The 24,127-nt window shown below is 43.5% G+C and overlaps 2 protein-coding genes across 4 annotated transcripts in view; both read left to right on the forward strand.

The window, feature by feature from the left end:
- The window catches only part of LOC147012777 (tenascin-N-like), a 342,994-nt gene extending 319,191 nt beyond the window's left edge, over positions 1–23,803 (forward strand). Inside the window, exons 29-32 of one of the 3 annotated variants that reach the window (XM_085853957.1) lie at positions 18,317–18,413; positions 18,637–18,669; positions 22,209–22,367; positions 23,354–23,803. In XM_085853957.1, the coding sequence (XP_085710083.1) occupies positions 18,317–18,413; positions 18,637–18,669; positions 22,209–22,367; positions 23,354–23,385 (321 nt within the window). In that variant the 3' untranslated portion in view covers positions 23,386–23,803. The remainder of the gene's footprint in view (positions 1–18,316; positions 18,414–18,636; positions 18,670–22,208; positions 22,368–23,353) is intronic. The other 2 variants (XM_085853959.1, XM_085853961.1) reach the window with 2 other exon arrangements.
- On the forward strand, positions 51–9,102 carry LOC147012781 (uncharacterized). Its single transcript, XM_085853965.1, has 3 exons — positions 51–299; positions 5,754–5,886; positions 6,228–9,102. The coding sequence occupies exon 3, from the start codon at positions 6,335–6,337 to the stop codon at positions 7,610–7,612; it is 1,278 nt and encodes a 425-aa protein (XP_085710091.1). The 5' UTR covers positions 51–299; positions 5,754–5,886; positions 6,228–6,334; the 3' UTR covers positions 7,613–9,102.
- Positions 23,804–24,127: the final 324 nt, after the last annotated feature.

Here is a 24,127-nt window from a genome sequence, read left to right on the forward strand (position 1 = left end):
GTTTGTATTGTGTTTGTATTTTTTTTTAATCCATGAAAGTCCATCGTGCTGTCACGAAACCGTGAAACAACAACAACAACCACCGGAGGAGGAGGCTCTTCAAGATGGCTGTTTCAAACGAGCACCGCAAGCCACAGTGGTGATGTGTAATCAACGTGGGTGCAGAGAAATTCTTGGTCTCGATGACGTGACGTTGGCGACGAGGATTAAAGTCGACCGAGTGTTCACGGTCAAGATGGTTGCACTTGGAGGGACCGGTTTATCTGCTATTCGAGGGATGAAGTCTTACGACGCGACGGGTGAGTGTGCGATGGCGAGCTCGGCTTGGAGGGTTCGAATCGTGTTCAGACAGCAGAGGCCGAGTTGTGGATGGTGCGTCACCAGGCCAAAGAACACTGTTCCTGTTCAATGTTGGTGCAGCAGTGAGAGAAAGAGAGAGAGGGTGAGAGTGAGAGAGAGGGTGAGAGTGTGAGAGAGGGTGTGAGAGTGGGAGAGGGTGTGAGAGAGAGAGAGGGTGTGAGAGAGAGAGAGGGTGTGAGAGAGAGAGAGCGAGAGGGTGTGTGAGAGGGAGAGAGGGTGTGAGAGGGAGAGAGGGTGTGAGAGAGAGAGAGAGGGTGTGAGAGAGAGAGAGGGTGTGAGAGAGAGAGAGAGGGTGTGAGAGAGAGAGAGAGGGTGTGAGAGAGAGAGAGAGGGTGTGAGAGAGAGAGAGAGGGTGTGAGAGAGAGAGAGAGGGTGTGAGAGAGAGAGTGTGTGAGAGAGAGAGGGTGAGAGAAGAGAGAGAGAGAGAGAGAGAGAGAGAGAGTGTGAGAGAAAGAGGGAGAGGGTGTGAGAGTGAGAGAGTGTGAGAGAGAAAGAGAGCGAGAGGGTGTGTGAGGGAGAGAGAGGGAGAGAAAGAGGGTTTGAGAGAGAGAGAGTGTGTGAGAGAAAGAGAGCGAGAGGGTGTGTGAGGGAGAGAGAGAGGGTGTGAGAGAGAGGGAGTGAGAGAGTGAGAGAGAAAGAGAGTGTGTGTGAGAGAGAGAAAGAGGGTGTGAGAGGGAGAGAGGGAGAGAGGGAGAGAGGGTGAGAGGGATAGAGGGAGAGAGGGTGTGAGAGAGGAGAGAAAAAAGAAAAAAAACAACACCACACACACACAAACATGCACGTGCGTATTTCTCACCTTTAAGTTGGGCCTTTTTCAGATTAGAGGAGGTGCCAACAATGCTTCCCAGTCGGTTATGATTTCTTTCATTTGAACACGAAAGAAATAAAACTCTTGAATAAAATTGTTCATCTGTACCCATTCTTCGTGTAATTCAAATAATTCATTTTGAAGATAAGCTGTGAGGAAAGACAAACAATATTTATTCGTCATACAGTGATTACCTTCGCATTCTGCGAAAGGTTATGTATTGGTCGCTGTGTATTTATTTATTTATTTGTGAATATGTGTGTGTGTGTTTGTTTGTTATTTGCATAACTAAGAAAGTATTAAACCAAATCGCTTGAAATTTGGTGGGATGATGCGTTATTATCTAAGGAACATTTGATTAGATTTTGGGGGCGATCGGGTCAAAGGTCAAGGTCACGGAAAGGTCAAATTCATATTTTTACCATAGCACGGTCAATTTTGATCTAATTAGCATGCAACCGATGCCAAAATGTTCAGAATTCATTGCCCAATCTTGTGATGGGCGACATGACACAATTATGTCATTACCCTTGTTAGCGGTTGGGGGGTCAAAGGTCAGTGGGGTCACGACCTTTCAAAATATGCGTTTTTTTTGTCATAACACGGTCAAATCAAAACCGATTTGCATGAAACCAACACCAAAATGTTCACTGTTCTGTTCCCCCCACTCTCATGCCAAGAACAAAAAAGTAGTGGAGGCGAAGGCATGCGCTCTACCGAGTGCCCATTCTAGTTTAATTAATAATCAGTTTCTTCACTGCGATTCTCAGAGGAAGAACACAACTTACCAATATTGTAATGGACTCTCTTCTTCATCAGATGAAAATAGTTCATGTTTCGATCGTTTCTCAATAGGACGTGATGAGAAAATTTATAAAGCCTTCAGACAAAGTTTACGACTGACAGCTCATTTATAAAGCAACTTTGAGGAAGTGGGATTACGTAATCTTGGAATTTTCAGGGAGTGTACCAGATCGGAAATGACGGTTTGGGCAAGACAACTTGGGAAATACGTGGGCAATACATTCTCAAGCAGTCTGACTCATTTAAACACAAAATGAAAATGCTTTGAATGTTTTGATAAAACCGATCATTAAATAAAAACCAATGTCACCCGCAGGGTGACCCGTATCTTGCCAAAAGGTGACCACGTGTGACTTCTTTAACGTCACACTGAGGTGAACAGAGCTGCTATCCACCAGGAGCGACTCCTTGAGGAATATCTGCCGACAAGAGATTCCGTTGAGAATCGTTCTACAGAGTAACCATGAAAAATATGCGTTTTCCTCATAACGTCACCAAATGACGTCATAATGTCTCAAGCTTGACATATCTAGAAAGCACTCATCGAGGTGTTAAATTTGAGGTACTACACGATATGGTTCCTAAAACTTGAAAATTTGACCTTGGGGTCAAATATGTGTGACCTGAAGCGCTAACCATGAAGGTCAAGGCCAATCGCCACAAAAAATTAATCAGCTGAGCGCCAGACCATAAACGATCAAAATTACTCAAAAAATAAGGGTTTCGTCGACTCCCCTGATTTGTGACAAAGTGACCTTGACCTTTGACCTTGACCTTCAAAATTTTATGCACTGAAAGGGACCTCTATAGGCCTCTGATATGCGAAGTTACAAAAATTTCCAATGATAACTGTGCTCTGCAGAATTTTTTATACGTGATTACAGACAAACAAAAATAAAAAATAAAAAAAAAACATACAAGCTGACTAACTTCGTTTTGGCAAGATAAAAACCTGTTAGTGTTCTGATTTAAAATATAACCACAAGACCTTGTCTCTCACAGATTACTTCCTCTTTTTAACGGTACGAACTGAAAACACTTTAAAAAAACATTCCCGTTCGTTGGATGGATCACTCTTTGAATGGAATGAAAATATAAAAGAAATGTTTTAATCAATGTCTCAATGGGACAGAGATCTTAATTATAATCCCAATTTAAGTCAGTCCCTTAAGTTAGTCGCAATTTAACATGGGGGGGGGGGTGGTTGAAGGGTAGAGTAGGGGAAGGGGGCAGAGATTAAACTCCTGGTTTGAGCTTTTGAGCCTTGAGACAGAGTTTTTTTTCAATTAATTTGTATTATCGCAGTCTCCTTTTTAGAGGTTTTGGGGTTAAATAAGAGTTTTTCACCCCATTCATTTGCATGGGAGAGGGGTAAATGGGGAGAAAAATCAGACTCCTGTTTTGGGATTTTTAACCTTAAATCAGAGAGTTTCCCCCTTTTCCCCCATTCATTTGAATGACTGCACTAGAAACCCCATTAATGTACTACTGATGGTTATTGTGAGGAAACGCGAGTTGGAAAAATATGAAATAATTACAGCAGATAAGAGTTTCCTTTCCCCAGACAACAAGGGTGAAGGTATGTATCTTGGTAGAGGATACTATAAACCGAAGAGACAAAGGGGTGCAGGACATCAATTTAGAAAAAAAAGGAGATGGGATAATTGATACTCCAATGGGTATCGGTTTAACTATTCTTAAACATAAAGACCTCATTGGTTCAACTGCTTCTGCTGTGGGAAATGTATCAGGTGCTATAAAAGATGCCAAAAAGGTCAGGTCAGGTCAGGTATGGGAGCATGTGCCAGAACAGCGCGTCGCTGCGTCCACTTTCCACCGGTACTCCAGGGGCCTCCATCTGGCCATCCCCCAGACAGATGCCTGGCCCATCCCCATCTCCTTGAGATGCTGATCAACCTGCTCCAACCATGATGCACGTGGTCGGCCCATTGGTCTCCTCCACTCACAAGGTTTCCTCGCTGAGAGAATCTGGAGAGCAGGATCAACATCAACAAAACGAGCCATATGTTCTTGCAGCCACAGCTGATGCTCACGGACGATCCATCCATCCATTGGGACCATACTGTGTGCAGAGCATTGGTGCTGCCTGAGCAGTCTCCTTGGCTATTGGGTACAATCCTGGATGGGTCGCTCATGGACTATGCAGGTAACAAATCTCATTTGAGTCTCTCTCAGCAACCGTTCGTTGGACAAAAAGTCCAACTAGCGATAGCAAAGGATTCTCTGTAAAGACCTGGTACCAAAGGAATGAAGTCTCTGTATCAGATCACTGGTCAGAGTCCAAGTCTCCCATCCGTAGAGCAAGACTGGAAGCACCAAGGACCTGCAAACTCAGACTTTAATCCTCCCGCACAGGTACCGATAGCATCACACCCCATGATTCAGTGAACCCATGACTCCCCAGGCCCAACCCAGACATCTATTGTCCTCTGGCTCACAGTCAGCCGAGACATGAATATCACTGCCAAGGTAAGTGAATCTCTCTGTGACCTCAATATCCTCACCACAAGCAGTTATAGAAAAGATAGCAGCATCCAAAATGTCATTGAAAGCCTGGATGGTAATTTTGACCCAGGAAACCTATAATCCCAGCAGCTCTGACTCCTCATTCAGCACGTTGAGGGCCCCCAAATAGATATCCAGAGTCTCCGCAAAGAAGACTGCATCATCTCTGAAATCAAGGTCAGAGATCTTGACATTCCCAAACGATGCACCACAGCGTGATCTCTCCAACATCCTCCCCAGAATCCAGTCCATACAAGTGCTGAAAAGTGTGGGCCATTACACACCCCCGAGGAACTCCAGTAACAACTGGAAATAAGTCAGAGATGGTCCCACCACATCTCACAGCGCTCTCAGTACCAGAGTATAGTTCAGACATTAGGTTGATCAGTTTTGGTGTTACCCCACGAAGACCAAGAATCCTCCAGAGGGCATCCTCGTTCACTGAATCAAATGCTTTGCAGAGATCAACATAGGCTGTAAACAGCCCCTTCCAAAACTTTCGTTTGTGTTCGGTGAGGAACCGGAAGGGCAAGGATACGGTCAACGTTGACCTCCTTGGTGTAAAGCCTGACTGCTCTGGGCGCTGGTGCTCAAGCAGATGGTGGTGAACCCCATCAATAATTATCCGAGTGAAGATCTTGCCCAGCACTGAGAGCAGCATCACCCTTCGGTAGTTGTTGCAGTCCTGCCGATAACCCTTCCCTTTCCAGAGAGGGACAACTAGGCCCCTCTTCCAGTCAGTTGGGATGATGCATGTGATCCAGGCAGAGCACATAACCACATGTAACGACATGAGTACAGCATTTACACCAGCCTTGAGAAGTTCAGCATGGATGCCACAGATCCAAAAAGCTTTACCCCATTTAAACCAGACAGAAGAAAAGGGAGTTGGGCAGGGGGGGGGGGGAATATGAGACAGTGAAAGGAAAATAATTGGGATATATGGCACATGCAGAGGTTTGGGGAGGGGTGGGGGGCAGTGATAAAAATGCCAACTATTGTTGTTGTTGTTGCCAAATGTCATAACATGCCTAAAGGGGGAATTTGAAAGCCATAAGGTTTGTACTAATAAAATGACAACACAGCAGAGGTATCAGACAAGTAGCTAGAAACTTATAAAGTTGTGGCCTGAATATTTTGAAGAGGTAGAGGTTAGTGGAGGGTAGACAAAGCTTGCCTCAGCTGGATCTGCCTACAATACATGTGTGATGCAAACGAACATGCAATCAGCTTTGACATACATCTGTTTTCCCAGCAAATACATTTGGACAGGAGAGCAACAAGCCACAAGTTATATGGCCTTCACCCTTCAACTCTCTACTCTGTCAATCTGTACGCTGTCAGTGGAACAGAGCAAAGTACCACCATCGGCACAGGTTTTACAACTGGTAGGAACAGAATGCTCTCGCACTTGAATGCTTTACTGTGTTATTAATCCAGACAAGAGCATACATGCAACAAAATAATAATAAAAAATAATCATTGCTTATTACACTAAACAACAAATTTCAAAAAATTTTTTTTACTGGAGATGTGTAAAGTGATTAAGACTAATTTGGGTACGCTGATTTCAAAAATCATAACCGTTTTGCTGTATCACGTCAGGATTTTCAGGAACAGAAATATTCCCATTGCCTAGAAGTCAGGATTTCAATGAAATTTACATATGTCTTTAACATGTCTATTTCGTACAATTGTTGTTAACTTGTGTTATATTTCTTTCTTTCAGATAAAGATGAGTAGGCGTTCCTGTACCAATCATCCTGACAACTTCTGTTATGTCTGTGGTCGGTATACCAAAAAGATCAACAGCGAAGTATATCTACAGCAGTGAAAATGAAGGCCGCCTACTTTCACTACTTCGGGTGTAAGGTGGGGGACCAAGAACAGAGCTGGGCACCACACATCTGCTGCACAAGCTGTCACACAACCTTGACTCAGTGGTTGGTGGGCAAGCGCGCGAGCATGCCATTTGCGGTGCCCATGATATGGCGTGAGCTGCAGAATCATCATGATGATTGTTATTTCTGCTGCACAAGCATCGCCGGCTTCAACAAGAAGAATAAAGGTCACATCAAGTACGCTGACTGCGTCTCTGCTCGTAAACCTGTGCCTCATGATGACGAGAACCCCGTTCCAACACCTCCAGCTGATCAGAACATAGCTGTAAGCAGTGGTGAAGAGGATGCTGATGATGAACCTTTTGAACCCGACACTCAAGAATCACACCTTCTGAACCAGGGAGACTTAAATGATCTTGTAAGAGATCTCTCGCTGTCAAAGGCGAAGGCAGAGCTGCTTGGATCAAGGCTGCAGCAGTGGAATCTACTTGAACCTAACACCAAGGTATCCTTGTTCAGAGCACGTCACAGAGACATGGCTGAGTTCTTAGAGATGGAAGATATGATGACATTCTGCAGTGACATCAACGGTCTGTTGAAAGAACTTGGGTGTGATCACGATCCTGCAGACTGGCGCCTCTTCATCGACTCGGGGAAGAACAGCTTGAAGGCTGTTTTGCTCTACAATGGCAATGAGAAACCATCAGTCCCACTGGCTCACGCGTTCGGCATGACAGAGACCTATGAGACTATGCGGCAGCTGCTTGATTCCATCAAGTACAATGACTTCAACTGGCACATCTGCGGAGACTTGAAAGTGGTGGCGCTGTTGTTAGGGCTGCAGTCAGGCAACACGCAATACACGTGCTTCCTTTGTCTCTGGGATAGCAGAGACGACAAGAATCACTGGACGAAGAAAGATTGGGAAGAGCGAAAAGAGCATGTACCTGGTCGACACAACGTGAAGCATGTCGCCCTTGTCGACCCAGCCAAGGTTTTCCTTCCACCACTCCACATAAAGCTCGGCTTGATGAAACGTTTTGTACGGGCAATGGATCTGAATGGGCGTGGGTTTTTATACCTCAAGGAAAAGTTTGGCAACACCTTGTCGGAGGCCAAGATCAAGGCTGGTGTCTTTGTTGGACCGCAAATCCGACAGATTATGAAGGATGAAACTTTTCCGACAACTCTAAACCCCAAAGAGCTGGCAGCGTGGAGGAGCTTCAAAGCTGTGACGGACAACTTCTTGGGGAACGAGCGCGGACAACTATGAAGAAATAGTGCAGCAGCTGCTGGAGTCCTTCAGGAAACTTGGCTCCAGGATGTCCCTGAAAATCCATTTCCTACACCAGCACCTGAACTTCTTCCCTGACAACTTGGGAGCAGTCTCGGACGAGCACGGCGAGCGATTCCACCAAGAGATTTCACTCATGGAGACGCGTTACCAAGGGCGGCACAACCCGAACATGATGGGCGATTTCTGCTGGTTCCTGCATCGTGAAACTGACACAGAGCAGCACAAACGCAAAGCCAAATGCCTAAAGCATTTTTAATTACATTCTAGTGGAGTTTTTCTGTAATTTCTATAATTTTGAAGCATTCATGATGAAATAAATGAATAAATGAATTTTTGTAAATTTCATTGAAATCCTGACTTCTAGGCAATGGGAATATTTCTGTTACTGAAAATCCTGACGTGATACAGCAAAACGGTTATGATTTTTGAAATCAGCGTACCCAAATTAGTCTAAATCACTTTACACATCTCCAGTAAAAAATTTTTGTTGTTCAGTGTTATTGGAGAGAGTGGCCTGTTTTATTACACAATTATGAGTGGATCGGTGCAATGAAGTGGTTAGCCACACTTCGTGGATATTGATGTAATTTTTTTTTAAAGTTTGAAGCATTCCTTAATTGCCATCAATATTGCAAGATGTGCTATTTATTCACCAAAGAGTAGCATTTGCTTGTGGGCAATAAATGTCCTGAGGCACCTTTTATAATTTGCAGGCCAGTGTGTGATGTGATGGTACAGTGACCAGATTTGAAACTCCTGCCCTGGTTGAGCACTGCTTCAACAGAATCCTAAGGTGGTGTAGTAACCTGCGAAGGGTTAATGCTCAGCAATGGAAACATTCACAAAGACCAGTGCTGAGAGATGGGTCCTCTGGCTTCACATCCTTGTTTTTCTTCATTCGTTTGCAGCATACGTTTCTGGCTGGCATTATTTGCTGGGGGCACAACATTATTTGCTGCCACTGATGCAGTGTCCCCTATACGTTCGAGTAGGATTTTGGAACTTGGTCAGGGTACCGGTGATAACTTGCATACTCTCTCCACCCTGGGAGAAGGATCGTGGCATCTTTAACATCCACCAACTTAATGCTGGCAGATGGGGCACCCAGTTTAACATCCATCTGATGAACAGAACAGACATTGATTCATAGCCCTGCCCATAAAACACAAGGATGACTGTTTATAGCTCGGTCGGAATTTGAACCCAAGATAGACATCCCGAAGACTTATCTGTAGACCTTTCGTCTATCCTGCCAGCCCAACATCTTTCTGATGAATGGCGCACACAATGATGCATCTGCGAAACACCAGGATGACAGTTTATAGTTGGGTCGACATTTGAACCCAAAATCAACAGCTCAATGGCATACCTCTCAGCTATTCTTCCAGACAAGATGAAATACAGACATGTTCAACTTAATCAAACAGTTTGTTTCCTTTTTCCCGTATTTTGCCTCACTCTTCACTCAAATGGTCACCAGGTACGGGTGAATTGTTCGAAAATCCCAAGGACTGCGGGGAAATGCTCCTGAATGGAGAGAAACGGATTGGCGTTCATACTATTTACATCAATGGAGACAAAACAAAACCATTTCAGGTTTACTGTGACATGACCACCGATTGAGGTGGATGGATTGTAAGTATTGCCTATTATCTTCTTTCTCTTTGTTTCTAAAAGTGTTGTGTTTTTGTTCATGAGTGGAATGGTGTAAGACACTTACATCAAAGCAGAACATATTGGAGGCAGAAGTTTGGAATATCTCTCTATGGAAGACGTTTTTATTCGGCAACAAGTGTCGTTAATGAAGCAGAAGTTTTGTCAAATATATTCATATATACTCTGTTAAAATATATGGTTTTGTTAATATTGGACCAGGAACTATATGCCACATGGGCTATTGCCATGTGGTGTCTAACCAAAAGGATGTCTGCCACACACCAACCTGCCTCTGCCACACACCAACCTGCCTCTGCCACACACCTACCTGCCTCTGCCACACACCAACCCGCCTCTGCCACACACCAACCCGCCTCTGCCACACACCAACCCGCCTCTGCCACACACCAACCCGCCTCTGCCACACACCAACCCGCCTCTGCCACACACCAACCCGCCTCTGCCACACACCAACCCGCCTCTGCCACACACCAACCCGCCTCTGCCACACACCAACCCGCCTCTGCCACACACCAACCCGCCTCTGCCACACACCAACCCGCCTCTGCCACACACCAACCCGCCTCTGCCACACAGCATCCCGCCTCTGGTCCAAACACCATCGCACTTTTGGTTCAAATACCATCCCGCCTCTGATCCGAACATCATCTTGCCAGAGGAGAGTGTAATACCACATAGGACTGAGGTGATCCTTTTAACAGCAAGGCTAATAGTGGAGTCAATAACCTTTTGGTGTTTGACATCCAACAGCAAGCCAAACTGCCTAAGGAAATCAGCTCCGATGATGGGAGTGGGTACATCAGCGAGAATGAAGACCCATCTCTATGTCTGTCTCAAACGAATATCCGGTGTCATTGATGATCACCAAATGTAGGGACAGTCTGATCTAGGGAGGGTCTTGGTGGTACCATACACCTTCCACTTCTTAATGATTGTCTTGACTGAACTTCAAGGGATATTCAAGGCCTTTGAAATATTTTTATACTCATCCCCTGATCTGTGCCTTGCCACAACTTTATCCCAGGGATCTTTTGAAGGCTCCTTGGCACTCATGGTTGAGTCTTTGCTGTGAAATTCACAACCCAGCAGAGGAAACCTACAGGAACAGCTGATTACCTTTGCATTCTGCGAAAGGTTATGTTTTGGTCGCTGTGTATTTATTTATTTGTGAATATGTGTATTTATTTGTTATTCGCATAACTCAGAAAGTATTAAACTGAATTGCATGAAATTTGGTGGAATGATTCGTGAGTATCCAAGGACGATTTGATGAGATTTTGGGAGCGATTGGGTCAAAGGTCAAGGTCAAGGTCATGAAAATGTAAAACACTCTTTTGAGCATAACTTCCTTCATAATACAGCTATCGACATGCAACCACCGCCATATTGTTCCATAACGAGATACCTTTCGGATATGTAGTGTCGGATTTGACGTAACGTCATCGGAAGTGCGTCTAAATGACGTCACAAGATGACGTAAATTTTCAATTTTCGATCTCATCAGTTTTGATCATACCGTTTTGTAGGACTTACCTTAAGGACGTCACACACCAAATTTGACTTCGATCGGACTGACCGTTATGACGTCATTGACGTTTGAACATGACGTTTTTCAATTGTGGCTAAAATGTCCTGATATTTTACATTCAAATATCTATATAATTTATAAAGCAAAGTCCCCCAAATCCAGGCATTCGGATCAGTACCAAAATATCTGTTTATTGATGTACAGGTTTTGCCAATTAACTCTGTAGTCAAGGTCAAGGTCACACTCAAGGTCAAAATATACTTGTAGGCATAGCTTCAGATCTAATAGAGCTATTGACATGAAACCATCGTTAAAACGTTCAGTGAACTACGAGCTTTCAGAATGGTAGTCCCCGATTGGACGTGACGTCCCGGGAAGTGCGTCAAAATGACGTCAAAAGATGACGTCATTTTTCAACTTTTTAATTTTTCAGTGTTTATCATTCCATTTTGTTGGACTGCCTTCAAGGAGGTTACACACCAAATTTGACGTCAATCGGACTGACGGTTGTGACGTCATGGACGTTTTAAAATGACGTTTTTCAAACGTGCCCGGAAAAATGTTGCGGTGGCGAAGCTATGCTCTCTACCGATTGCCCGTTCTAGTTTTATTCTGATACAATCAGAATCACTACAATTTGACACAGGTGGAGGCCAATTAACTTGTATGATTTTGAAGGTGATTGGGTGCTAATTTCCATTTACCAAATGTTTCTGCCAGCTGAGGATGGTTGCTGCCTGGACCAGAAGAGGATGGCTTGGCAGGGACTGATTAAAATTCTTTCTTGATGTGAATGGCTCTTGTGAGTGAGAGCCCAAACGTCACTACGATTGACGTCATTACCAAAATACTTCAATAACTTGTATCCACTGCCTGTGTAGCATTCATTAAAGGTAATACAAGGCGTTCGTCTTAATCGCTTTATAACCTAAAGTCAGTCTCAACTGCCATGGTGTATGAAAAGTACAAAATAAGCTTATCCTATATTTCATCATTGAGATGCAAAAGGTGATATAAATGTGACTATATCAGAATAACGTTCATTTCTAAATAGATAAATGTCACAAAAACATCTGAGTTCTGAATTGCCAAAAGGAAAAAAGAAAAGAAAGGAAAAGTGCCAGGCCGAGCATTCACTCATGTCTTTCTCCTCACTTCCTCTCCAAGGGACCAGAAAAATTCCTTGCTCAGGGTTCATTGGTCAACAAAGATAATGTGTGCTCATATTGAGCACATGAATGGAAACAACCTGAAGATACGTGGTTGTACAAAAAAAAAAACAAGACGAATGCTTGTTATAATGGTTTCACATTTGTAAGACGTGCCCAAGATGTCAAAGGAAGTACATTTCCAAAAAAACTATTTACAAGGAAACTTGCTCATTATCCAATCATGCTGTCTGGCATATGGATCTTCTTATGAACTTTCACCACTTTCGTCGGTCTTGGGCCAATGTTCCATTTTTATTCTCGGTGACCTTTAGTGTCTGGTGAAATACCGGTTATATCAGAATAAAAATTATTCACAGCAATATACCGGTATACCGAACAAAATCGGGATGAAAAAAAAGTCATCGGTATATCCACAAAAATATCAGTATGCCACTGACAAATCGAAGAAAGGCGTTTACAATCTTTAAATACCGTACATGATTTAAAAAGCTTTGATGCACTCGGCTACACCTGAAACAGTGGAAAGTATGATGTTAAGACATACCAAGAAATAAGTACAGTAGGTTTTAACTTTTAACCCTCAGCATCCGAGCACCGTACAAGCAATCCTGTTTTTCGTTGCCCTCGTGGCTGTTTTTAAAGCAATTGCCAATGTGTTATTTCAAATGAATCGGGTTTGCTTTCAAAAGCTTTTGCGGAGTACCCACATGGTGATCCACAAGAGTGATACCAGCCTGTACCGATTACCGGTAAGGCAATCCGCGATAGATATACCGGCCTGTGCCGATTTCTGGTATGTCAATCCACAATAGTTATCCCGGCTTGTGCCGATTGCCAATACTGATCTCACTATAAAACAAAATCATTTTTAATACAAGTTGACGTTCAAAGTAAAATTACCATTCTCATCATGGATAAAAAAAGCCCCTTGTTGGAATACTTTGAAAAATTTCCATGTGTCAATGATGTGTGCATCATATATGAATACATAATGGACCTTTGGACAATTACATATTTTTGGAACCTGCGTTTCAAAATTATTTCTTTAATTTTTCATATACCGGTATGAGCCCACTGATATATCGACATCAGAAGAAATTGATACTGATGGAGCCTCGTGACCCTCATTCCTTTCATTTCCTTATCTGTATGTCACCAGATCTCTCTTGGCCATCCAACCATTCTCTTCTTGTTCGGGTCCTGGACTCTTGCTCTTTGCAGCATATCTTGATCCTCCATGCACAACATGTGGCCAATCCATCTCCACCTCCTAATGTTGATCTCTTCTGTGATTTTTTTTTTCCTCCTGTTAACCTTTCAACCTCTTTCTTATTAGCCATGTCTCAAGATTTTCTTACAAGCAACCACGACACTCATTAGAGAACATACTCTGAATATCAGTCTTCAGTTGCTAAAAAACATAACCCCCTCCCCGTGCCCCAACTCCAAATAAATATCTGCCGCCGCACCGACATAACATATTACGGTTGTGTGCCATCCCTCTATTAAACGATGAACTGGGCATACCATCTGCCAGTATTAGTTGGTGGACATTAAAGGGGAACCCAAACACTCAGACCACCTGGATGCTAATCTATCCCTTGATACCCTACAAAATAGATATGAGGTGTCTTTGTCAGATTTGCGGTTTATAAAGTGAACAATTTTGCAATTAAAAGACTTCTTCTTCTTCTTCTTCTACTTCTTATTCTTCTTTTTCCTCTTATTATTCTTCTTTTTTTTTCTTTTTTTTATTCTTCTTTTTCTTCTTCTTCTTTTTCTTCTTCTTATTTTTCTTTTACTCATTTTTCTTCTTTTTCTTTTTCTTCTCCTTCTTCTTCTTCCAAACCAAGATAGTTTTGTGCTTCACCGATGGCTGGAAGACCCTAAGTTTGCAAGAAATTGGACGAGGTTTGTCCGAGCTGTCCTAAGTTTGAAATTCACTTTTGTGCTTGGAACATTTTACAGAGCACTGTTATGAAACAACAGAGATGGCTAGATCATGTAGTTATCCACCACGATTGAGAGGGGATGACATCCCCACGATTAAGCGGAATAAACTGCCATTCCTGGAAACTGTAGCACCATCTCGACACAGCTACCAGCACATGTACTTTCTCTTCCTGTTGCCGTTGTCCAGCAGTTTCCACAAGAGCACCTGGAAATATTTATCAATTATCAACACAAATTTCTGCAAGTCAAATGAACCACCATCGATTTATAGTGGAGAGAAAGTATGTATTTATGTATGAATCATCTACTCCTCCAAGAGGATTTTACCAAAAGCTAAAACTTTCAGGGTCCCCCTGCTTCCATCCCCACTCCTCCACCATCCCCACCCCGTAGCACCACTCCCCTCTCCACCAACCCCCACAATCCCCCACCGACCATCACCCCCACAACACCCCACACCCCCCTCCACTGGGGCGAGACATGAACACAGCATGACACAACACTGACATGACGGTGGGACACGGCATGGACACGACACGGCATGACAACAGACACAAATGGCATCGTGGAAAAGTATGAAGCAGATGATCCTGTAACATGCAGGACATCTGGTCAGCCTGCAATGGTGGGACAAAGTATCCGTCGCCCATTTTGTCGGCGGTATCCGAGTGTGCCCGGGTGGTGTCGGCAGTCAGATGATGACGGGTATTTCTGCTGGAGTATTAATTAATACAAATTAATTAACTATTATTTAATTAACTGATTATTACTTAACTGGAGTATTACTTAACTGATTTATTCATTAATACAAATTCCCTTATAAAACACCAACTGAACAGAAAAACAAAACCTAACAATCGGTCGTGAACATGTGACTGGCGTTTTCATCTTCACGAGCACCTCCATTGTCGCCATCTTTGTACGAACTGCTCGCATAAGGGTTCACAATTCCCCCAAAGTGTTTCCATCCCTATTTTTTTTCTCCAATCGTTTCTTCAAAATCCCACTGATCAGTTTCAACATCCTGAGAACTTTCAGAGTTTCTAATGACGGTGGAATGTACATCGGAACCCGAGCTCGAAATGCACTGTTTCTCTGTGTGAACCACCATTTAGTTCGAGGTGGGTTTTGAGTGTGACGTCACTGGCGAAAATTGAAAATCGACTATTTCTGGCCTTTTTTTTGACACTTTGTGATTGGCGAAAAAAATTCAAATTTCTATTTTTTCCCCTTCCAATTAGACCGTGATTAATGATTTTTGATGGTTTTTCAGAAGAAAAAAAAGTTCCGTTTGAGTTCCCCTTTAAAGATCCCACGGTGTCCTTTGCAAAACATTGGTGAGTTATCGCCAGCACCATGAAGAAATTTCAAGTTGCTGTTTTCTCGTGCCACCCTCCTGCATGGAATGCTTGTACAATATCTTTTTCTGAACCTTAGCTGCTGTTGAAAGAAGAAAGAAAGATCTGTGTTCAGCATATTGGTTAAAATTATGGGATGAGTGTGGCATAAATAAAAATTATTCTCGTTCCTGTTGAATTTGTGGCCCAGCCACCAACGTCTCTCCTCTGAGAGGCCATCTTTTAAAGCTGTGGATAGCTGCTATGAGACGTTCTTGATTAACAGCTGTTAATTGTTGGTGTTATTCCCCTCCACCACCGAAGGTGGACAGAGGTTATGTTTTCACCCCTGTCTGTCTGTCTGTCTGTGAGCACGATATCTCAAAAGTTATGGATGGATTCTGCCAAAATTTGGTGGACAGTTTGGGTGTTTGAGGAGAAATTAATTATATTTCGGTGAAGATCCAGATCCAGATACAAGAAACGTTTAAGTGATTGTTCACCATTGAGTGATAGGGCCAAAAACGCTACATAGTACAATATCTTTAAAAGTTTTGACTGATAATGAGAGAACTAGGTGGAAGAGTTTGTTCGGTGACAAGAACAAGCTGTTTAGATTTTGGTGAAGGTCTGGATACAGATCTGGCATATCAGTGAGATACTAAACTAAACTGTTCAGCCTGGCAGAGGTATGCGCTTTACCGAGTGCCATTCTAGTTTGTTTATGTATTGTACTTCTGGGTCTCTTGTGGCTTCAAATGTTGGTTTGTCCTGGATTTGTGTGTCTTTTTCCAGGCCGCATGCTCTTGTGGGTCATTCGCGTTTGTTTTCTACATTACTTACACTTCCTCTTTAAGGCCCGGTCACACCTTGACGTTTTAGCCAACGTATGCCGATTTTTGAATTTTTTTTCTAAAACGCTGGCACACGTTGAATACGTTATGGGTAAGTTTTGATAACATTGAGAGCACGCTAGCATACGTCGTAGTACGTTGCCATACGTCGTTGTACGTTGGCTTTAAACGTTGTACTTTTCGGTTGTCCTCAAATTTTTTCATGCTTGAAATCCGGCGTATGACTCACACGTTCCGCTACGCTGGCCACAAGTTGTAGGCACGGTCTGCGATCGTTGACAGACGTCAACACATGCTACTTGTAAGTTAATCATAAGTTGAGACACGCCGAGGTAGTGTTTAGAGTACCCGAAACTTATTTCCTACCTATGATTAACGTGTTGTTGGCACGTTACGCGATCGTTGCCACACGTCGACAGACGTTACTTTTAAGTTACTCATAGGCTGAAAGACGTCGGTATAATGGATCGTCCTTGCGTCAGCGTCCACGGCCATGGCCAGGACACTTATTTGCAGCATTCTTCAAACTTTTCTTCGGCATGATGAGGATGTTCACACTTCGATGTCTAGCTTGGCTATGATTCCAATTGTCCATCGGCAGCGTCTATTTAAAATAGTCGAGTTTGAGCGTTTTAACACGTTCAGAAGAAACGCTTCAAATTTCCAAACCCCAGCGTCAAAAAACAAAACAAAAAAAAACAAAGGCGAGTGACAGCAATTTGAATCGTTCATTGTAAACAATGAAACTAGCTGAGTGGTACCGTTTAAAAGTCGTTGAGTGTAAAAAAAATCCAATTGTTGAGCGCAAGCGTCTACTTTCAATAGTGGAGATGCAGCCATTTAAATCGTTGAGTGGCAGCCTATGAACCTTCCCGTGGACACGCGCGGACGCAAGGACGATCCATCATAACCCACACCCTCCCCCTCACACCCACCTACTACTGCCAACATGAACAAACTACTACTAATACTAATACTAATAGTAATACTGATACTGATACTGTTACTGCTGACATGGACATCGACTCAAAAAGGACTCGAAAACACTGTTGGGTTCCCCTTTAATGAACACCATTTTAATATACCAATTCCCAAAACCGCTGGGAACACGTCTTTATATGGCAGTTGTAACCTAGAAACACGTTCATTTATTTTTTTTGTCGACCGGAAGACGTCATTAGAATACGTCTACATACGTCGATGTGTGTTGGGGCTACGTAAAAAATTGGTTCAAAGCCTCAAACATAAGTTAGAAATAAGTTTCGCGTAAAAAAGACATTACCGCGACGTGTTTCGACTTATGAGTAGCTTATAAGTAGCCTTTGTGGACGTGTGTAAGCGTCCACATATCGTGTGTAAAACTTATCCCCATCGCATGCGGAACGTGTGTCATATGCCGAGTACGTCGTAAAATTTTGAACATGTTCAAAATTTCTTGACGTACTCTACTTACTACGACTTATGATAGCGTATTTAGCGTTCTACTCGCGCATACCAAACTTACCCATACCGTATTCGACGTGCCCCAACGTTTTAGACACACTTTTTGTTACGTCGGCATACGCTGGCAAGATCGCCAAGGTGTGACCGCAATTTTGACCCTTCCATTTCTACGGCAGTTATGATTTGAATCGTTTTGCGTCAGCCTTTTAATAGGCTACGTCACGACATCGTCGGCGATGCGTGCAACGCGCTATGCCTGAGTTAGACTATCGTTGGGCATCGGTTGTGTAGGCCGACAACAGGTTCAGCATTCGTTGGTATAAGTTATCTATAACACAACGAAACGTTCTGTGTAGTTACCAATGCGTTATACACAAGACCAAGTCGCTATGAATACGTCCGAATCTTTAAAAAAAAACTTCAAAAGTTCAACGTAAGCCAGCGTTTTACATACATTTTAATACGTTGCCATCGCTGGCTAAAACGTCAAGGTGTGACCGGGCCTTTACCTGTCCTTCCATTACCTGGTGTGAACAGCCAAGCTCTTCCATGAGCCACACATCCCCAGTGAATAAATAAATAAAGGAGTTTATTGCGTACAGTGGTGAAAACACCGGTAATGGCAGTATCTTGTCACTTGACAATTATACTCCGAAGTTACCTGGATAAGCTGAGACAGTCGTCTGAAGATGCATATTGTTTATATTCTTTTACAGGTCTTTCTACGTCATCAGAATGGCAACGTCAACTTTTGGCAAAAATGGAGGACTTACGAAAAAGGCTTCGGGGACATAAACAATGAGTTTTGGATGGGTATGTCTTAATGGAATTCATGCAATCATATGCCTAAGTACTCCTATTGAAGTACCACACGTGTAGATTGAAGTTGAACTATCAAGCCAGCTAAGGATTTTCAAAAGAGTACATGATGAACCCATCAGGAACCCATACTTTATATAACACACTGGAATATAACTGAACTGCAGCTAACATGCAAATTGTGTGTGTGCTTCCAATACATGGATGATCCTCTCAGGACGACAGAAGCTACACCTTCTTACGGTTCAAGGTCGGTATGATCTACGGGTGGATCTGCGTGATAGTAGTCAGGCTGTGCATGCTGTGTATTGTGGCGTATTGGCATACGCGTGCAAAGCACAATGCGTAGAGCGTTGTGGGGGCGTGGGGGAGTTGTGATGGTAGTCACGAGTCTGCAATGCATATAGCTGTTCGCGCCCGCTAGGGACTTGTAGCACCAGTTAGCAGCATGTGCTATCATTAGCAGTGTATTGTAGGTCGTGTGCCTGTAGAGTGCATCGATTGCGTATTAAAGCGGAGTTACGGGCTTCCTACGCCTACCCTCTCGCTCGAGACAATAAATCTGAGTTGTGTTACCCTCCGGCTCGTGTCTGCCTGTTCGCACCTCTGCCACAACACTACATGTTTGGCCAGTTTTCCGTTGGAAGCAGCCGCAGTCGTTTCCGCCTTGCCGTTGGTAAATACAGTGGCACAGCTGATGAGTGACAGCAGAGGCTTAAAGAATGGCAAACGATGTGTTTGATTGAATGGAGAAGTAATTTTACACCTTTAATTGCGAAGCTTTTTCTTTGATTATCTGGAGCAGCAGGAATAGTTCTGTAATATTAGTTGTCAGTTCTCAGCTATCTGGTCCTGGGTTGGATTTGCAGCAGTCGAGGTGCTCCATTCTGGAGTGGTCATCCTCTTGAGGGACAGGAAGTGGACTGCACCATTTACAATAATGTAGATGTGAAAATCCATTGGTATCACATGGATGGATTTAGATGGATGTGCTGCCTGTTTAGAATTCTCATTTTATCCTGAAACTCATGACACTTTGATCCCAAGGTTCAAATCCCATTTGCTCATATTGGTTTGTCAACTGTCTCTGAATTTCCTTGTAAATAATGTAAATAATCTATGTCCTGCATGTGATTTATATACCACCTCTTCCATAAGTCCTAAATCATAATAAAAAATAAGGAATAACTTGCGCAAACAAATAAAATGCTCTCACCTCATAGACAGCAAGATTGGCCTCTTTCTTAATGCCTCTCATCTGGTCTTGCTCTCTCTCTTATTTCTCTCTCAGCTCTTCTGGGATGCATGTGTTCTTCTGCAAGTGCCATCCTGGATAAACGCCCAAAGTTCAGGCTTACTATACACCTCCACTCTTTTGTTCTTTTCTTTCATTTGTGTAAATTCCTTACTAATGTGGTTCAATCCAGCCAGTGGTACACCACTATCTCATGTCACCCCTTCTCCATCCCTACCCAAGATATTTTGTACATCCATTACGTTAGGTTAAGGAATGGGATCATGCACTGGAACAACATGGTACTGTGTCCACTTTCCGTCAGAACTCCAGGGGCTTCAGTCTGGCCATCCCCCAGACAGATCCCTGACCCATCCCAATCTCCCCGAGATGCCAATCAACCTGCTGCAACCACGAGGCACGTGGTCGTCCCATTGGCCTCCTCCACTCGTGAGACTTCCTCACTGAGAGAATCTTGTGAGCAGGATCAGCATCAGCAAATCGATCCACATCTCCATACAACCGCAGCTGATGCTCACAGACTATACAGGAAACAATCCTCATTTGAGTCTGTCTCAGCAACCGCTCATTGGACATAGAGTCTGATCAGCAATAGCCAAGGATTCTCTAAAGATACCTGGTACCAAAGGAGTGAAGTCTTCACGTCTGATCCTTTGTCAGAGTCCAAGTCTCACATCCGTAGAACAAGACTGGAAGCGCCAAGGACAGGAAGACTCAGACTTTTGTCCTCCTCCAGAGGTACCGACATTCCAGTGAATCCATGACTTCCCAGGCCTGACCCAGATGTCTATTGACCTCCGGCTCCCAACCTACGGAGACATGAATATCACTATCAAGGTAAGTGAATCTCTCCGTGACCTCAAAATCCTCAACACAATCGGGTCCAAACAAGATGGCAGTACCCAAGATGTCATTGAAAACCTGGATCTTTGTTTTGACCCAGGAAACCCGTAATCCAAGCGGCTCTGACTCCTCATTCAGTATCTCGAGGGCCCCCAAAAGGATATCCAGAGACTCTGCAAAGATGACTGCACGATCGGCGAAATCAATGTCAGAGATCTTGGCATTCCCAAATGATGCACCACAGCATGAACTTCATAGTTGTTTGGAGGGCCAGCAATGGGGATTGTTATACCCCTGACATCCAACTCAACCGCTGGTGGTTGGGCCTGATACAATGCTCAAAGTAATCGGCCCAGCGGGCCTTCACTTCAGATTCCTCTATCAAGTGTCCATCACCCTCTGCTTTAACAGCAGCACACTGAGGGATGGGCTTGGAAGAACGCAATGCACAAATTCCTTTGTAAGCAGGACGGGAATCACTTGTCCACAGTTGATGCTCTACCCCTTCACAGATTTCTCATCATAGGCCTCCTTGTGCACTCTCAGCGCACATACAATTTTACACCTCAGCTCCCTAAACAGCTCAGGTCTGCCATTAAGACTGGCCATGTGACCCTGGTCAATGGCAATCAGTGTCCCTTGGGAGACAAAGTCCTCTTCGCCTGATGGTAGGTCCAAGACATCTGCTGCCAGCATCACGGATGGTAGTCCTGAAGGCACTTCACATCTCTTCAAAATTCCCCACAGCACACAGCACCCAGACCCCCAAAATCCCCACTCAGCCTGTTCGCAAGCTCCTCAGCTACCGTCTTATCCCTGAGCTTGTTAACATCCAGCCTAAGCTGGGATGGTACCATTCTCCTGGGTTTAAGCTGCAACTTTAGAGATTTTACGATGACTGGAGTGCAAATCCTGCCACCAACCTCCGAGGAAAGGTTATGCACTTTATTAAGATGTCCGCAGATGCAATTGGGCACCAGATAATATGGGTGGCCGTTGGTTCATAAGGAGCTCCTCCGCCATTTGACAGGCTTTGTTTTGGTCCTGCTGGGTGTCCATATACATACACCCTCTTCACCAGGAAACCTGGTGGGGGAGACAGTTTAGTTGCTGACAACCTGATTATGAAACAGGTTAGTACAGGTTTGCATGGTACCTGGTCAGTACAGGACTGTAGCAAGTCACAGATCTGATCTGGCCTGACCTGACAATAAACCGAACTGACAATGACCTGACCTCCAGTCCCCCTACCCAACCACCCCCTCTTATTTGTGAGTTACTGTGTTTTCACCTCTCCTCACACACTGCTCTTTTCCTGTTCATGCTTTTCTTTCCTTCATGTGCCCATACCGTTACCCTACTGCCTCACGATCAATACCCAACCAAACACAACCATCTTACTTGCAGGTTACTGTGTCTCATCCCTCCCCCTCTCTCCTTTTTCATGTTAGTTATTTCCTTGCTTATTGTGTCTTCCTGTTACCTCCAATGTCAGCACATTGCCTTTTTATCTTCTGCCATCTCGCTCTTCCAGGGGACTCAATTGTCTATCCAAAAATTTGTGCGACACAGTGTGTTGGTCTAAGTGCCTATTTGTACCTGATTTGCCTTGTACACTTCCATCTTGTGTGAACATAATGGTGTGTACATTATTTAACATTCAACGATAAATTGCTGCCTGTCACACGCAGGTGACTCCATGTCATACCACAATGGCTACCGTTTCACCACCATCGATCGTGATTATGATAACGCACCTCCGAACTGTGCAATCTTACAAGGGAGGCTGGTGGTACCACAACTGCCATCGTGCCAACCTAAATGGACACTACGGAAATATCAACATGCAGGTCGGACACAATCACCTTGTTGTGGTTTTTGCAATATGCAAATGTCAGAGTCCTTTGACGTCACGATTAATTGACCATTCATTTCAAAGTACATCACGAATAGGAGATGACTTACCCATTGAACTCTGTCCGACTGAGCCATCATTCACTTATTTTGCGAGTTTAAAATAAATAAAGGTTTCTTCATTAATTTGAGAAGTTGACAACAAAACGGCTTTGGGTTTGAAGGGAAAGGAGTTCTCAGAATAGCAAATGCAGATCTATGCATGGGAAGGAAGTAATTGAAAAAGGTCCAACAATTGATGACAAATAGACCTGTTAACACATCTTTAATTGGAGCACTCTGAACTGACTTTTCAAATATTTTCCTCCACTACTTTTTTAATACATCGCTATTGAAAGACAACTACTACCACTTTAACGGCCCCCAAATATCCCCACCTGCTTGTGGAGTTGGCCAGGAAAGGTTTTTGTCCAAGTCTTTCACAAACCGACTCCCCAGGCCTTGAGTTCGACTGAAGGTGATTTGGGTAGGAATTTGTAATTTGTTCAGGGTGACAGAGATGACTTGCTCACTGTTCAGGAAAGACACCATGGCATCTTTAATGTCCACCACTTAATGCTAGTAGATGGGACAAACACGTTAACATCTGTCCGAGGGACGGCACACTTTGTGATGCAACGCCCCGTCTGTGAGGCACCAATCCGACGGTTTATAGCCGGGCGGGGAATAGAACCCAGACGAGGCAGTTCTATGGTCTATGCCCTTATCAGACAGAAATGGTTTTACCACTGACCATATACAGATATCTGAAGCATCTTCAACCTGCCATGTTGTTCTGTAGAGTATCGAAAGATTTCCTTCATTCACCTCACTAGAGAGAGGAATTTTAAAAAATATACTGTTGCGATAATGACACACCAGCACAGACAGGCAGCCATAATTGTTTGCACCACCTTTGACCTTTGGCCCTCCTCCCTCACAGAAAGGTGTCATCTGGTATGCGTGGAAGGGTAACGAGTACTCCATCCCATTTACCAAGATGAAAATGCGCCCTCACAACTTCCTGGCATCTGCAAATCGAGTACAGCGGACTCTGAATCGACACTATTGAACAAGCTGCCGTGTCTTTAGAAAGTCAAAGGAAAGTGTGAGCAGATTGAGACTGTTCACACAGTACAAGACCATCTGCTTGTAAGGCTCATCTGCTGCATGGGATTTTCTTTGGGAAAGCATCAAGTTGAGACACTATGTTAATGAAGCTATTATTTGTTAACAGGGCACCAACATTTACAGGTTTTCATTAAGGAGTTCTTTCAGATCAATATCAGAGTCGAAAAACAACTTTTCATTTTAAGCTTGTTGTCATATCCATTGGCATATTGTAAATACATTGGCATCATTCAACACCACATTAAAAGCCCTCTTTCTTTAATGAATGTACATTGTGTTAAATTATAAAAAGTCAACTAGTATGTAAAGTTACAGAAAAGTTTTTTTTGCCACATTTGAGCATTATCTTACTCTGGAAAGCAGTGATGTGATTCCATCTTAATAACTTTTAACAATGTTGTCTCGTACGTTTGGCTTTGTGTCTGTGGTTTATGATTGCATGTCTTTGTTCCAAATGGTTTAATCACCTTCCCTGTATATTTCTGCCCTTTCCTTTTTTATATTCTCTTTTGATTTTGTCTGCCTTTTGTTTTTCTCTTTCATGTGTGAATGTCATGGGAAAAAAACAACAAAAAAATACCAAGCC

Source organism: Eptatretus burgeri, chromosome 14, assembly GCF_056783735.1.
Source record: "Eptatretus burgeri isolate ZD-2024b chromosome 14, Ebu_testis_v1, whole genome shotgun sequence".
NCBI classification, from domain to species: domain Eukaryota; kingdom Metazoa; phylum Chordata; class Myxini; order Myxiniformes; family Myxinidae; genus Eptatretus; species Eptatretus burgeri.

Bases quoted from the DNA above. Each gene is read 5' to 3' on its own strand.
- LOC147012781 (XM_085853965.1), top strand. From the start codon at position 6,335: ATGAAGGCCGCCTACTTTCACTACTTCGGGTGTAAGGTGGGGGACCAA.